At 44.2% G+C, this 15,259-nt stretch overlaps 1 protein-coding gene across 14 annotated transcripts in view; it reads right to left on the reverse strand.

Annotated features, from left to right (window-relative positions):
* Positions 1-11,056, reverse strand: part of ssbp3a (single stranded DNA binding protein 3a) — a 239,744-nt gene extending 228,688 nt beyond the window's left edge. For 11 of the 14 annotated variants that reach the window (XM_072511344.1, XM_072511340.1, XM_072511346.1 and 8 more), the window contains exons 1-3: positions 10,883-11,055; positions 10,483-10,555; positions 10,174-10,235 (exon numbers count right to left, since the gene is read on the reverse strand). In XM_072511344.1, coding sequence (XP_072367445.1) covers positions 10,174-10,235; positions 10,483-10,555; positions 10,883-10,938 — 191 coding nt within the window. In that variant the 5' untranslated portion in view covers positions 10,939-11,055. Of the gene's footprint in view, positions 1-10,173; positions 10,236-10,482; positions 10,556-10,882 lie in introns of all 14 variants that reach the window. The other 3 variants (XM_072511347.1, XM_072511345.1, XM_072511342.1) reach the window with 1 other exon arrangement.
* Positions 11,057-15,259: the final 4,203 nt, after the last annotated feature.

A 15,259-nucleotide genomic window follows, 5' to 3' on the forward strand; every position in this document is an offset into this window, starting at 1 on the left:
TCGTAGGCCTCTTGCCTTTCAACCTGCTTATAGGTCATAGATCATCAGGCAAACCTTGCCATCTTCACTCAACCCCGCCCTAAAACATTGCAGATCCCAAAGTGACTGAAGAAGGTGGGGATGTGGTATGTGAGGCACATTTGAGTCTATTCATTTGAGTCACTTGTAAGTGTGCTTAGCCTGTCAATGGAGTTTTTGTAGACTCAAGAGGAACCTTTAGGTGGAAGTAAATTATGATCATGTGATTCTCACTATTATGCATAATTACATACACTCAATCAAGTCCAAAGATACATTAAAATCTATTTCAAAATCCTACAGATTCCAAACATTACTTGGGTTGCATAAGCAGAATTTTACGTCAATCATTTTCCTAAAACTGTAAATGGATTGATCAGGGCTAGACAAAACAGAATAAATATGTACACCTTCTGGCTTCTACAAGTAGATGAATCCATACAGTGTTCATTGGTGGTCAGCACGGTAGCACAGTGGTTTGCACAATTGCTTCACAGTTTCAGGGTCCCAGGCTTAGTCACTGTCTGTGCCGAGTCTGCACGTTCCCCCTGTGTCTGTGGGGTTTCCTCCGGGTACTCTGGTTTCCTCCCACAGTCCAAAGATGTGCAGGTTAGGTGGATTGGCCATGATTAATTGCCCTTGGTGTCCAAAAAGTGGAGGTGGGGTTACTGGATTATGGGGATAGAGTGGAGGTGTGGGCATAGCTGGGATGCTCTTTCCAAGGGCCGGTGCAGACCCGATGGGCCAAATGGCCTCCTTCTGCACTGTAAATTCTATGATTCTATGATTAGTACAACACACAAACAGCCATATTAGTCACTAGGTGCCACAATTCTTGTCCCACTAAGACTTGCGCTTTTTAAAAAATACTTTTATTCAAGAATTTTCTTTTAGAACAAAATATTCAAACAAACTTTTAATTATTACAAAAATATTCCGGACGCAAAACCACCCATTCTAATCCAGTTTCACACCAAGACTATCCCCCCCTCCCCCCCACAAAGAAGACCCTACTAGATTGGTCAACCCCCATCCCCAACAGCTGACGGTAACCAGCTCCTTAAAAAAGGTAATGAAGGGCTGCCACCTTGTATAAAACTCATCCACCAACCCACTCATGGCATAAATCTTCTCCAAGTGCAAACATTCCGCCAGGACCCCCAACTATGCCAAAGCGTTAGGTGGCACCGGGGACCTCCACTCAAGTACGACTCATCTCCGGACTATTAGAGGCGAAGTCCAAGAAGGCCATCTTCCCTCCTGCGGCACCGGCAAGTCCGACACTCCACAAATGGCCACCGGACATGGCCCCACCCCAACATCCAGAATCCCTTACATCATTTCAAAAAGGAGACCAAAAATCAACAAACTTGGAGCAGGAACAAAACGTGTGTGGTTAGCTGGCCCCCTAGAATACCACTCATACGTATCCTCCACCCGAGAAGAACCCATTCATATACGCCCTGGTTAAGTGCACTCCAATAACCACTGTGAACTGTATCAAACTTAACCATGCGCACAAGATGAAGTTGACCCTATGAAAGCCTTGTTCTATACATCCTCCCTAAACACCAAATCCAACTCATCCTCCCACTCCCTCTTTACTTCTTCCAAAGAAGCCTGCTCCATCACCAACATCTGCCCATAAACGTCTGAGATCCATCCCTCCCCTAACTCAACCAAGGACAGGACCCTATTCATAAGCGAAGACGATGGCACCAAGTGAAACGACGGAAGCTCATGATAGAATCTCTCACCTGTAAATATCTAAATACTCGGGCAGCGTGGTGGTGCAGTGGTTAGCTCTACTGCCTCATGGCACCGTGGTCCAAGGTTCGATACCGACTCTCGGTCACTGGCTGTGTGGAGTTTCCACATTCTCCCCGTGTTTGCATGGGTTTCGCCCCACAACCCAAAACATGTGCAGGGTAGGTGGATTGGCCACGCTAAACTGCCCCTTAATTGGAAAAAATAAATTGGGTACTCTAAATTTTTTTAAAAGCAAAGTATCTAAATACATTCGCTCTCGGGAGCTGGAACTTCTCCAAACTTTCTTCTCGCCCAGCAAACCTACCCTCTAGAAACATATCCCCAAACCTCTCCAAACACTCCCTGTAGCACTGAATGTTGAATCTAAACCCGACCGCACAAACCTACGGTTCCCATAAATCGGCACCAACAGTGACCTAGAGCCCAATTTACTTTTTTTTTTCTTTTTATAAATTTAGAGTACCCAATTAATGTTTTCCAATTAAAGGGCAATTTAGCATGGCCAATCCACCTAGCCTACACATCTTTGGGTTGTGGGGGCGAAACCCACGCAAACACGGGGAGAATATGCAAACTCTACACGGACAGTGGCCCAGAGGCGGAATCGAACCTGGGACCTCAGCGCCGGGAGGCAGCAGAGCTAACCCACTGCGCCACCGTGCTGCCCTATAGAGCCTAATTAAAAATGCTGCCAGAATCTATTCCAAATTCTCAAAGAGGCTATTACTACTGGGCTCGACGAGAATCTCATCGGAGAGATGGTGAGAAGAGCGGTAACAAGAGCCCTCAGGCTCAATCCTTTACAAGAAGCTTCCTCCATCCGCCTCCTCATAAAGTCTGCTCAAACAAAAAATAAAAGACTGGTTTGGAGAATTTTCACCTTCACCGTCTGAACTCTTCCCGCCAAAGTCAAAGGAAGGGCATCATACTTCTTCAAACCAACCTTCACCCCATCCACCAGACTAGAAAAGTTAAGTTTATGTAGCATGGCCCAGTCATGGACCACCCTGATACCGGAAACTAGTCTTGGCCGGACGTAACAGCAGCCTCCCCAGATCAGCTCCCCTCCCCGGGGGGTTCACCGGAAACAATTTACTCTTGCCCAGGTTTACCTTATACTCTGAAAAGGAACCAAACTTCCTGAGCACGTCCATTATCTCCATCGCATTAGAGAGATGGTCCATAAAGTATAATAACAAATCGCCCGCATACAGGGACACGCTAAAGTCCCTCCCCGCTCTATCAAACTCCACTTAGAAGATGATCTCACCACAATTCCCAGTGGCTCAATTGCGAAGGCATGCAACAGGGATAGTGGACTCGCTTACCTCGTACCCCTGTTCAGTTGAAAGTACCCCAAGCTCAGGGCATTAGTGCGTACACTCGCAGTGGAGGCCTTATACAAAAGCCAAACCCAAGATATAAAATTTGGACCAAACCCAAATTGCCCCATAATCTCAAAAATGTACTTCCAATCAACCCGGTTAAAACGCTTTTTCCTTGTCCAACGAGATAATCACTTCTGGCTAGGTCACTGACGGAGGTGACAGCACCATATTCAAGAGTCTCCTAATGTTAGTCGATAGCTGCCAGCAGTTAATAAATCCTGCCTGCTCCTCCAAAACCACCCAGGCAGGCAGGGCTGGTTCCAAACAGGTTGCCAACACCATAGTGTCAGCATTTTAACAGAGAAATGGATCAAAACAAACCACACTGTGGGATCCTTGTCCTTTTTCAAGATCATGGGGATCGATGCCTGGCCCAGCCTGGCCCAGCGTGCCCCCCCCGCCCGGACAGAGAATCATTGAACTTTTCCAGTAGAAGGGAACCAGCAGACTATTTACAAAATTCAATAGGGAACCAAACTGGACCCAGTGCTTTACCCATTTACCCATCTGCATTAACCGAATACATTTCATGATTCTCTCCTGTCCAATTGGCTCCTCAAGCTCCGGCCTTCTTGCCTGTTTTGCCCCCAGGAAGGTCAACCCATCCAAAAATTGTAACATTGTCAAATCCTCCTCCAGAGTCTCAGACTTATTCTTTTATGAATTTAAAGTACCCAATTCATTTTTTCCAATTAAGGGCAATTTAGCGTGTTCAATCCACCCACCCTGCACATCTTTGGGTTGTGGGGGTGAAACCCACGCAAACACTGGGAGAATGTGGAAACTCCACATGGACAGTGACCCAGGGCCGGGATCGAACCTGGGACCTTGGTGCCATGAGGCAGCAGTGCTAACCATTGCGCCGCCGTGCTGCCCCAAGTCTCAGATTTATATAGCCCACAGTAAAATGTCTCAAACACCTCATTGACCTTTTCTGGGGCAAACACCAACCCGCCACCATAGAACCCAACCTGAACTATTTCCCGGGAGGCAGCCTGCTGTCTCAGCTGGTGAGCTAACAGACAGCTGGCCTTCTCCCCATACTCAAAATGTCTCCCTCGTCCTCCCATGAGCGATGAAGTTGGCTCACTGCCTTCGCCGTTGACAACAATCGAAATCCATCTGTACTTTTTTTTCTCTCTGCCAAAAGCTCCGACATTGGGACAATCGAAAATAGCGGTCCACCTCAAGAATGGAATCCACCAGCTTCTGTCTCTCCACCCTCCCAGATTTATCCCTGTATGCCTTAGAAGAAATTATCTTTCCCACATCACTACTTTCAATGCTTCCCAGAGCGTGGATGGGGAAACCACCTCGTTCTTACTGAACTCCACATACTCTCCAAGAGCGGAGGTTCCTGCTCGCAAAATCCATTAGCAAGCAGCACCATGTCTAACCTCCATGGGGGGATTCGCTGAAAGCGGCTCAGCTCCAACAACTGATCCGCATAATGTGGAGCATGGTCCGATATTACAATCATCGCATACCCTACCCCAGGGAGCAAAGACCTACCCACCATGAAGAAATCAATCTAGGAATAAACCCAATGAATATTGGGGAAAAGAAGAGACCTTCCCATCACTCAGATGCCTAAATCTCCATGTCTCTGTCCGGTACCACTATGCCACATGCCGCCCCCTAGATAACCCAGAGATGAGCTGGGTACACTATCCCAAAAGGCAAGCTGATCTTGTAGAACTCCGCCTTGCCAACTCTACCTCGATATATTCTGATGAGATGGCCCTCCCATCTATACGCTCGATGTCCTTCACCCATCTCAGGACCCAATGCTTATCCAGGTACCCATGGGCCTGGACTATGATCACGCGTGGTGGCTCCCCCGATCTGGGTTTCTGTCTCAGCGACCGATGGACTTGGTCTAACTCAGGTGGGGCCAACAAGACCCCCCCCGCCCACCTACTTTCCAAATATCTTAGAAACATAATCAGTGGCACTTTTACTTTCCAGACTGACAATTCTTAAATTCTGCCGTCTGGAGTAATTCTCCAGGCCATCGACATTGGCCTTTAATGCCTTTCGCTCCTCCACCAGCAATGCCATCTCTGCCTCCAAAGAGACGATCCAATCGCTGTGATCAATGAGCGCTTCCTCCTCCTTAATCATCGTCCCCTGTACCTCCACCCGCTAATCCAATTTGTCCAAGGTCGCACGAACAGGTACCAGAGCCCCCTCAATCACCTTCAATAGATCCTCAGCAACCACTTGTCGCTGTTTCCTAAATTCACCCATCAAAAATCCACAACTTCGCGGTCGTCCACTGAGGGGGCAACAATGCCACGGAGACCTCCACCATTTTCTCCCCTTCTCCCGCCCAAGAGCCTTCTGAATTGGATGAAGATCCATTTCCCGATCTATGCCTTGTGTTGCACCCACCAAACATCACTCACCAGAGGGGATCTATTTCTGTCGAACTATACCAATGTCCCCAAACATCACCTGATAATCGGGCAAAAAGGGACAAAAAAAAAATCCCCAGGTGGGAGCCACCTCATGTGCCACTGCTCACCTCATAGCCGCCACCGGAAGTCGACTCAAGCTTTGTAACAACACACACAAAGAAGATCACTAAACCACTGACAGTCTAGAATTGACGGAGTGAACAAACCGTGAAATAGATGTACCATCGACACTCCAAAGAAAATTAAGACAAACAACTGCTGATCAAATGTTACAAAGAAGCAATATTAAAATGATGCACTTTGCACATTCAAATAGAAAACGCTACAATGCTGTATCAACTTTCGCCATCATCAGTAAAGTCCCTCACAAGGGAGGCTTTCAGTGAAAAGAGAAAGAACATGGTATAGCACACAGATTAAAACAGAATTGTGAGCCCTTGAGCCCTCTGCAACAGTTTACTGGGTAGCAGACCAGTAATGTGCCAGCTTAGCCTTCAGCCAACTGAGAAAGAGTATTTGAGGACCAGAATCTCAAACCCAACTACGGTCATGGTTTACAGGCAGCAGTAATCCCCATGCTATGTACAAACATACAAATTGGGAGGAGCAGGCCATTTGGCCTCTCGAGCCTGCGTCACCATTCAATATGATCATGGCTGATCTGATCGTGACCTCAACTCCACATCCCACCTACTCAGATTCTTGACTATCGGGAGGAAAATGTTATCAATCTTTCTCTACCTTAAAAATATTCAATGACCCTGCCTCCACCACTCTCTGGTGAAGAGTGTTCCAAAGATTCACGACCTCTTGAGAAACAAACTTCTTATCTCCATCTTAAATAGGAGACCACATATTTTTAAAACTTTGTCCCCTGGTTCGAGTCTCTCTGACAAAGGGAAACATCTTTCAGCGTCCAACATGTCAAGTCCCCAAAGGATCTTGTATGTTTCAATAAGATCACTGCTTTATTCTTCTAAACTCCAACAGATACAGGCACAGTCCATCCAACCTTCCCTCATAAGATAACCCCCTCCATTACAGGTACCAATCAAGTAACCTTCTCTGGCCTGCTCTTAAAGCGTGTATATCCTTACTTAAATAAGGGGACTAAACTGTATACAGGACTCGAGATATGGTCGCACCAATGCCAACAAAATTTTATTTGCCTTCCTAATCACTTGCTGTACCTGCATACTAACTTTTTGTGATTCATCTGCCAAGACAGCCAGATCCCCTTGTACCACCTCGGGTTCTGCAATCTCTTACCATTTAAATAAAATGCTGCTTTTTTATTCATCCTGCCAAATTGGACTACTGCACTTTTTCCCACATTTAACTCTCTATGCCAAATTTTTGCCCACTAACTTAACCTATCTATGCCCTTCAGAAACTCCTGATGTTCCCTTCACAGCCTACTTTCCTACCTATCTGCTTGAACAATCTACAGCTGATACTCCAAAGCACTGGAAAAGTACCTAATGGTGCCTTTGCAAGATTCTCCAAATCTGGTGGCAAGAAAGGTGATCCAACTGCAAGCAGCATCCTCCCTGAAGCCAACTTGCCCAGCATTGAGGTGCTAATCATTCAAAAACAGCTCCGTGGACAGGACAAGTAGTTTACATGCCTGACACCAGACTGCCAAAGAACTGTTCTATTTGGAATGCTGTTGTGGTAGGAGACTCCAGGAGGCCAGCAGAAATTAGCTAGGGATGTCCTCAAAACATCCCTGAAGAGGTCAAACATCCCCACTGACATATGGGAGACCCGGGCTTGTCACGACCAAATTGGGAAAGCTTCATTTGGGAAGGCACTGTCAGAGAGTGCACAAACCTCCAAGCAATTCATCCATCCAGCCTTTAAGGCACTGTCTGTCCTGCATATGGCCAGAGTCTACTGATCGCACACTGGACTTATCAGCCACCTCAAAACCTATTGAACCGGGTGGAAGCATCATCCCAAGCCTGAAAGACAGGCTAAGAGAGAGAATACTTGTCCATTCAGACTAGAAGATCCTAAATTTAATGCTAATTTGGTTGACAGCAGCTGGGGTAGCAATTGAAGTGGTAGAAATGGCATCAACACTTTTTGGCTCGGGTGAAAATCAGATATGGTGCACGGCCAACTTTTATCTAGTAATCTCTGCATATAAGGACATTAGATGACTTATTACATTCAAATTTACATTTTCCTTCCACAATTGAGGGGCAATTTAGCGTGGCCAATCCATCTACCCTGCACATCTTTGGGTTGTGGGGGTGAGACCCACACAGACACGGGGAGAATGTGCAAACTCCACATCGACAGTGACCCGGGGCCAGGAACGAACCAGTGAGGCAGCAGTGCTAACCACTGTGACACCATGCAGCCTTCATTCCAATTTACATGTAACTACCAATGGAATTGTTCCTTTAGTGACATGGGGTGGGGGGAAAGAGAAGGGGGAGTGATATAGCTTGTGCTGCCTAATATTCAGCATCAGTAAATAATACCCTATGAATATATGGGCCCCAAATTCGATTTGTTGAGCTGCCAAGACCAAATGATATGGTATGGAGGTACCCAGCAAAAGCAGATGTTCATGAAGAGGGGGGCGAGAGGAGGATTGAAAATAGTTGAAGATGATCCACTTGGACTTCCTTCAGGCATCTTAGCATCAAGCCCACAGTGACTGATGCAAGCAGGCCAATCACTGTAAATAACTTAAGGCTGACCAACCTTATACATATAAAAGTACAAATGTAAGTATACATATAAATAAATGTTTACCAACACTAATTCTGTGACAGATTACACAGTTACACAGAAACAAATTGCCCCATGTCACAAATGTTCATTCAGAAGACAGCTTTACGCATTACAGTCTGGTGATGTAGACACCAGTCGTGTATATGGTATGGAACTCCCAATTCACTTTAAATATGTCCAGTATGAAATTCCCTTGCTTCTTTCCCACCCCCATATATCCCCAAACAGCTGCCATTTCCTCTTTTAGTTTCAGCAGGACTGTGTGGGTGGCTGCTAAGCTACAATCAGCATCACTCTGTAATCAGTTAATAGACGTATTACCGCTGTGGGGACTCCTCTCAGTTTTGCACTCAAGATGTTAACTGTACCTTGGAGGTTGAATAGCCCGGAATGAATTTTTACTCCTCGGCATTTCTGTCCAAGACGAAATATTGAAATGCCACAGAAAATTCCACAGTTCTATAGTTCTGTCCTCAAAGCAGAATAAACCATCATCTGGCCCTATCCAAATAGCCAACAAGCAAAACTAACCTCAATGAGGTAATTCTGCTGTGAAACTGAGCCAGAGAATTAAGAGATTTCAGCTTCAAACCCCAGTCTGTAAAAGGTTGCATCGCAGGTGGGAATGACAACAATCTTTTCAGGGGTGGGGTTTGGAGGTGCTAATTAATTAACCATGGCGCACCTTCAACACATTAATTCCAACTGAAAATGGTCATGTGCGGACGTCGGGCAAGAACCCAAACAAAACTTGCATGTGATGCCATTCAGGGTTAGATAGTCTGCCAGCACAAGTCAACGCTCCCACATAAAGAATGACTACTTGGTAAAGATCCTGAAAAACTGCTATTACCTGTGGAACCACACCTCAGCAAGAGACAAAATGTTCATTAAATGAGAGAAAAATTGAAAGTTGCTGTCCTTCCTATGTTTTAAAGAATCAATCAGAATGGGATTCAACTTGCAAGGTGTAGTTTTGCACGGAACCAACAATATTATGCGCATGTTAGGGCAGCACGGTGGCGCTATGTGCTAGCCTTGATGCCTCACGGCGCCAAGGTCCCAGGTTCGATCCCGGCTCTGGGTCACTGCCCGCGTGGAGCTTGCACATTCTCCCCGTGTTTGCGTGGGTTTCGCCCCCACAACCAAAAGATGTGCAGGCTAGGTGGATTGGCCATGCTAAATTGCCCCTTAATTGGAATAAATTAATTGGGTACTCTATAAAAAAAAAAAATTTTTAATTATGCACCGGTTCTAATCAGCCACCAAAACACAGCCAGGTTTTCGATCTATTTTAACAGAGTAACTATAGTTCCAAGAGCACGATTTTTAAAAAATTAAATGTACATAATAAACAGATGTAACTGCATGCTACATACGAGTCTTAAAATCTACAGCAAAACAACCAAAATTTGCCAGTATTACCCATTACAGTAACGAGCCAGCACTGCCCATTACAGACAGGTAAAAAAAAATGTCTCTGCAATAATTGCAAAATGATCTCATCTACACTTGAAATCCTAGCATATGGCTGCGTGGTTCACAATGTAATTTTGAAAATAGCCCATGAAAGCTGTATTTTTAAAAAACAGCTAATAAGTTGCGAAAAGACGTTTAAATCTGCGCCAAAACTTCCGATTCTATCAAGTGATGCCTGTTGCTCCTAGACCTCTTTGTGTTGACCCCTTATTTGTGTTATTTAGTACAATGTTGCCAAAAAAGTTCCAAGAGAAAACAGAGAATCAAAGTATCTACATTTATCACTTGGGAGCGGTGATGGGAACTCTGCACACAAGCCCAATGTGGGACACTTAAAATTATCTACTTACCACCACCAGGAATGTAAAAACCCAGGAGGTTCTCCTAATGTAATATTTTTCTCCCATCGTATCTGCAAAATAAAAACAACGAAAAAACACTCAGAAAAAGTACAGAGGAAAATGGGAGGGGGGGGGGGGTCGGGTGAAGGGAGAGAAAGGAACGAGGGCAGGCGGCATTCAGAACTAGTCAGCTGAATAGATTTTTTTTTGTTTTGTAGCCACAATAAATGGCAAAAGGTTAACACAATTCAAAATGGAGGCGAGATTGTCCGCCTGAGAAACAAAGGCTAAAGCGGAGTGATGGAGACATGCAGTTACCTCTGAGAGGAAGGTCTGTGCAGATTTCTGTGCCCCGACATGAAGCAGATATTCGTACACGTACAGAGCCAACCTGCGGGCGAAGGAGACACAAAGGAGCCGGTTACAAGGCTTTCTATTTATTACAGCGGGAATGCAGAAAGAGAGAGCAAAGAGGGGAGCTGGGGGTTTGTCAGCGAGCGGCGCTGCACCCAGCCAGGCCGCCGGACACAATGTTTCATTCAGTTTATTTAAAGAAGCGGAAACGCACAGCGTGCGAGTCAAAAACAAATAAAAATAATGATAATAATAAAAAGAGATTTAATCCCCGGGATCTGCAGCGGCCGCTGTCTGGCCCCGGGAGCCAGTTAAACGCTGAGGAAATTTCCCATTTTTCACAGGTAACAAGAATTAAACTTACTTTTCTCGAGCCTGCCCGTCCGAGGGCACCGCCGAACCTTTGCTTTTGGCGAACATGCTTTTTGGGGAAGGAGCTGCCTGGCGTCGGGCACCTGTCAAACCATCAAACCCGGGGCGACCCCATCGCCGCGTCCGCGCACGCAACCCAGCCCCGGCAGCGGAAAGGGCGGCCCGGGACGCGGCCTGGGACCCGCCCCCCCCGCGCCTGAGTGACAGGGGGCATTGGCCAATGGTCGCCCGAGGCGGCTCGTCAGTCCCCCCCGCGGGCCAATCACTGGCTCCCCCGCCGCGTCAATCAGCGTCCGCTCCACCAATCAGGCGTCGATAGGTGGGCGGGACCTTCCCGCTGAAATGACTGGCCAGTTTGGTTACAGAGACGGACTGCGCTGATTGGTCGCCGGCAGAGATACATCGGCATGGGGGGCCTGGAAACTGCCTGCCCAGGAGTTTCTAAAACCCCCTCCCTAATGCTATTCCGGTCTAGGACAGCATTCCCCCTGCTCGGCGGCGGCTGCTGTGAAAACCTGGGATGGAGTTCTTATTCAGAGTCCTAACAAAAATTAAACACAATCCCATTGTTTAAAGCTCAACTATTTTTCCTATTGCATTCATTTTTGTTCTGGTTAAGCCTTCTGAATATTACATTTTTCTCGCCATTTTCCCGTCGAAATTGGTGCTTTGTAGTTGCTTAATTGAAATACATTTATCTGCTTTAACAAAGTCGACCCCCCCCCCACCCCCACCCATACACACTCCCCCACTCCATCACCTCGGGCAATGAAAAGGAGATGCTAGGTTCATACAGAGTTAATGCAGATATGTGCAAACCCAGATTCTGAATACTCGGTTTTAAAATCAATGTTGTAAAATCCCAACTCCTGAACAAAAGCGCATGCAGCGCAAAGCATGTGCTTCAGGTAAAAATACAAGAAGAGGAGAGGTGATTAGTCCAGAGCAGAACTGCACAAAAGTCATTCATTATTCGCGATGTTTTAATATCTTTATTTTTGTGTGACGGAATACATTTCGCTCCATTTTTAAGGCACGCTTGTGCGAATAAGAGAACGAGAAACGCAACAGTTTGGAACTGATCGAAACCGGTTTGCATGCACGTGATGTGCAGTAGTTTTCCATTCAGATGGACCTGATCCTCTAGACTTGCAGCTCATTCGGGAACAGACCCAGCTGGGAAATAGTGGCGTTTCCTAGTTTCCAACGCACTTCTAGATGGTAACAATATCGGACTCTCAGTCGAAAAGCCCGGACCATCCTATACAAAATCATTGCGAGGCATAACCATCTAGACCTTATGTTTAACTACTCGAGCTTCCAGGGTGGTTTAGTAAAGTTATTCAGAAACCGGTTTCCTGCATAAACATATGCAGATTAATCGGTTACGTCTGTGGCTACAACCAGAATCGTTTGAATCTATGTATTTTGCCGTGGGTCGATGTTAAATTTATTCGCGTGTTATACAAGATCTGTTTATATATTGCAGGACATATAACCATAATGAAATGCATTTAAAACGCTGCTTTACGAATAGTGTTTAGACAACAGTCAAAACAAACCCCTTATTAAATTCTCATTTCAGAACTTGAATTAATTGCCTTTGTGATTAATGACTTCACTGGTATATTTTTCAGAAAGGAAAAAATCTTGAATTATATCCTCTTTATTTTAGAGCTGGCGTCAATATTAAATGTACCGCACAAACATGTTAATGCATACGATGTCTGAATTCGGGGGACTATATCAGATACGTACACACACCAGCCTAAAAATACCGACTGTAATTTGCATAACCACAGCCCATGCAAACTGCAACTGAATGCCAGTACAACACTGTAATGTTATTTTACAAACTCCCCTATTAAAGTCGTCTAACACAACATTCCATTGAGCTTTAGGGCAAGAATACTTCTGTCCCACTACTATTCTGACAAAGACTCTGCGTCTGGAACTTGCTCTCTTGTGTTTTCAATAATAAGGCATTATTTCACATTTCTTGTATTTGCAATTTTTCATATTTGCGTAGCAGCAGTCTTATAAAGTGGTCAATCAACAAGCTGGGTACTTTTGTTTTAATATTTATTTTTAATGTACAGTACCACATATTATTTTCTAAAACTGTAATTTAAGCACAAAGATTTAATAGCAGGCTTGGAGTCCAGCGATTGAATAAGCGGTGTATCATACAAATTATTTTAATACCAAAAAGAAAATGCTGGAAAATCTCAGCAGGTCTGGCAAAAGGTCACCTGGACAAAGGGTCACCTGGACTCGAAATGTTAGCTCTTTTCTCTCTCTACAGATGCTGCCAGACCTGCTGAGATTTTCCAGCATTTTCTTTTTGGTTTCCGATTCCAGCATCTGCATTAATTTGCTTTTACAAAGTATTTTAATTGTTCTCAATCAGCTAAATAACCTTCAAAATCCTCCATGTGTCATTGTTGCTTGATTTTGAGTTCTTGTGATTTTGTGCAACTTATGCAGGGTCTTCTTAGGGATGAATTTGAACTATGAAAGGTTCGGACTCAGCCTATCCTTTCTGGCAAACGCAACAACTTCTTAGATGAGCTAGAAATGTGCACAGTATGCCAGGGCACTATTATTATAGAGTTTGATGGCCCAGCATTGGAATTTGGAAGGACACCTGTCCCTGGAGCCTGAGACTCTTCAGATTTGCTTCCAGATCACTCTTAAAGAAGTGAAGTTGTAACTGTACGGTCAGTTCACATACTCTGTGAATAATTTTAGCTGCTTAAATTCCAACTGTTCCCCTAACAGGATTTGGGGGTCCTTCATTCTAAATTCAATAGTTGTTTCCTGTGGAAAGAGACTGTGCACTCCAAATGAGACAAGTGGAATTTATGATGAATTTCCTAATAGTTTAGTGTTGAAGATTCTTACCCAAATGTTGGGATTCCACATTTAATAGACTTGAGATCAAGCAAAGAAAAGAAGCATATGATCTACAGAATGCATTCACTGGCCAACCAAACAATCACAAATAACTGTGACCAAAAATGTATAATTGATTTTTTAATGAAGTAATAGGTAGTTTTATTGTTCGTTTAGACTAAATCTAAACATCCTAACCATATTCATTGCAGGCAGTGTGTTCATATGGATCTAAAAGCTTTTCACAGATTCAGCATTACTTTGTCCTCAAATCCTAAAACTGCTTGTGTAGGTAAATGGAACATGGAACAGTATTCCTACGTTTCGTTTTCTGTACAAAATTAATTATTGGTGAGGATGCCAAGTCCCCAGGATATTAAAGGTGGTAATTAATCCTTCGTCTTCTTCAGGAACACATTATTTACCTGTTTTCAGACAGGTTTTAAAAATCTTTTTGGCAATGGATAGACGCATATGTTGCAATGCTGCCTTCGTAAATGAGAAAAGAACAGACTCTATATTGTTGCTTTCTAAATTTTGAAAGCAAAATCACACAGTTGTTCTTTCACGGCCTGAAAAAAGTGCTTACTTGTCAAAGCATGAGATTGTGTACAGTCATGATCTTCATGACTTTTTCTTTGAAGTTCTGCTAAGCCCTTCACTTCTAGAAGTGACTTGTTAGCTACACAGTTTTATAGATGGATAAACGTAATCTTCAAGTCTTGCACCTGCTTCTTCACTGTGTATCGCTTTGGAAGTCTTTTCAAAGTACATTATTTGTATAATGCCGGATGGACATTTCCAGCATCAGTGAAGTTCTGAAACGCAAATTTAATCAATGAGATTCAAGAATTTTGCCAATCCGTTGCTGTTTGACTCTTAGCTATCTTTCAGTCATGCTATTCAATGAATGCAATCATTCAATAGAAGACTTGATTCTATGAATCTCTTCAATTGTGGCCTCCACAGCCAGTTCAACATGAAGAACTAAGCATTTGCAGGTATCAACTGAGCTTGGAAACTCATTCTTAAACAGCGGTGGCTTCTTTAGTTTATTCAAAACATCACAAATGCATGTCACTGCGCATTCTTATCCAAATTTCTTGCGGATCTCTCATTATGTCACAATTTTCAAAGTATACTAGAAGATCTAAGGTGATTATATTGGTTGTGACTCGATTAATAAAGTCCGATCCGCACAGGAAGGCAGTGATCAGTTTATAATTTCAAGACATGTCATGCAGATACAAATTAATGTTACACAGGTTACTGATGACTGTGCTTTCATTAATGAAAACATTTGTTGATTCCCTATTGTTTTTCTTCAGAACTTCCTTAGCTGCCAAATATGCACAATTTGTATTGTGTTCCAGGACATTTTTGTCAGTCTTTCATTACGAAAATTGCTTTAGTCTCTAATTTATTTCCTTCAACCTATTCTTCTAACAAATATATTTACACATTAGGTTACACT

Source organism: Scyliorhinus torazame, chromosome 7 (genome assembly GCF_047496885.1).
Source record: "Scyliorhinus torazame isolate Kashiwa2021f chromosome 7, sScyTor2.1, whole genome shotgun sequence".
Lineage (NCBI taxonomy): Eukaryota > Metazoa > Chordata > Chondrichthyes > Carcharhiniformes > Scyliorhinidae > Scyliorhinus > Scyliorhinus torazame.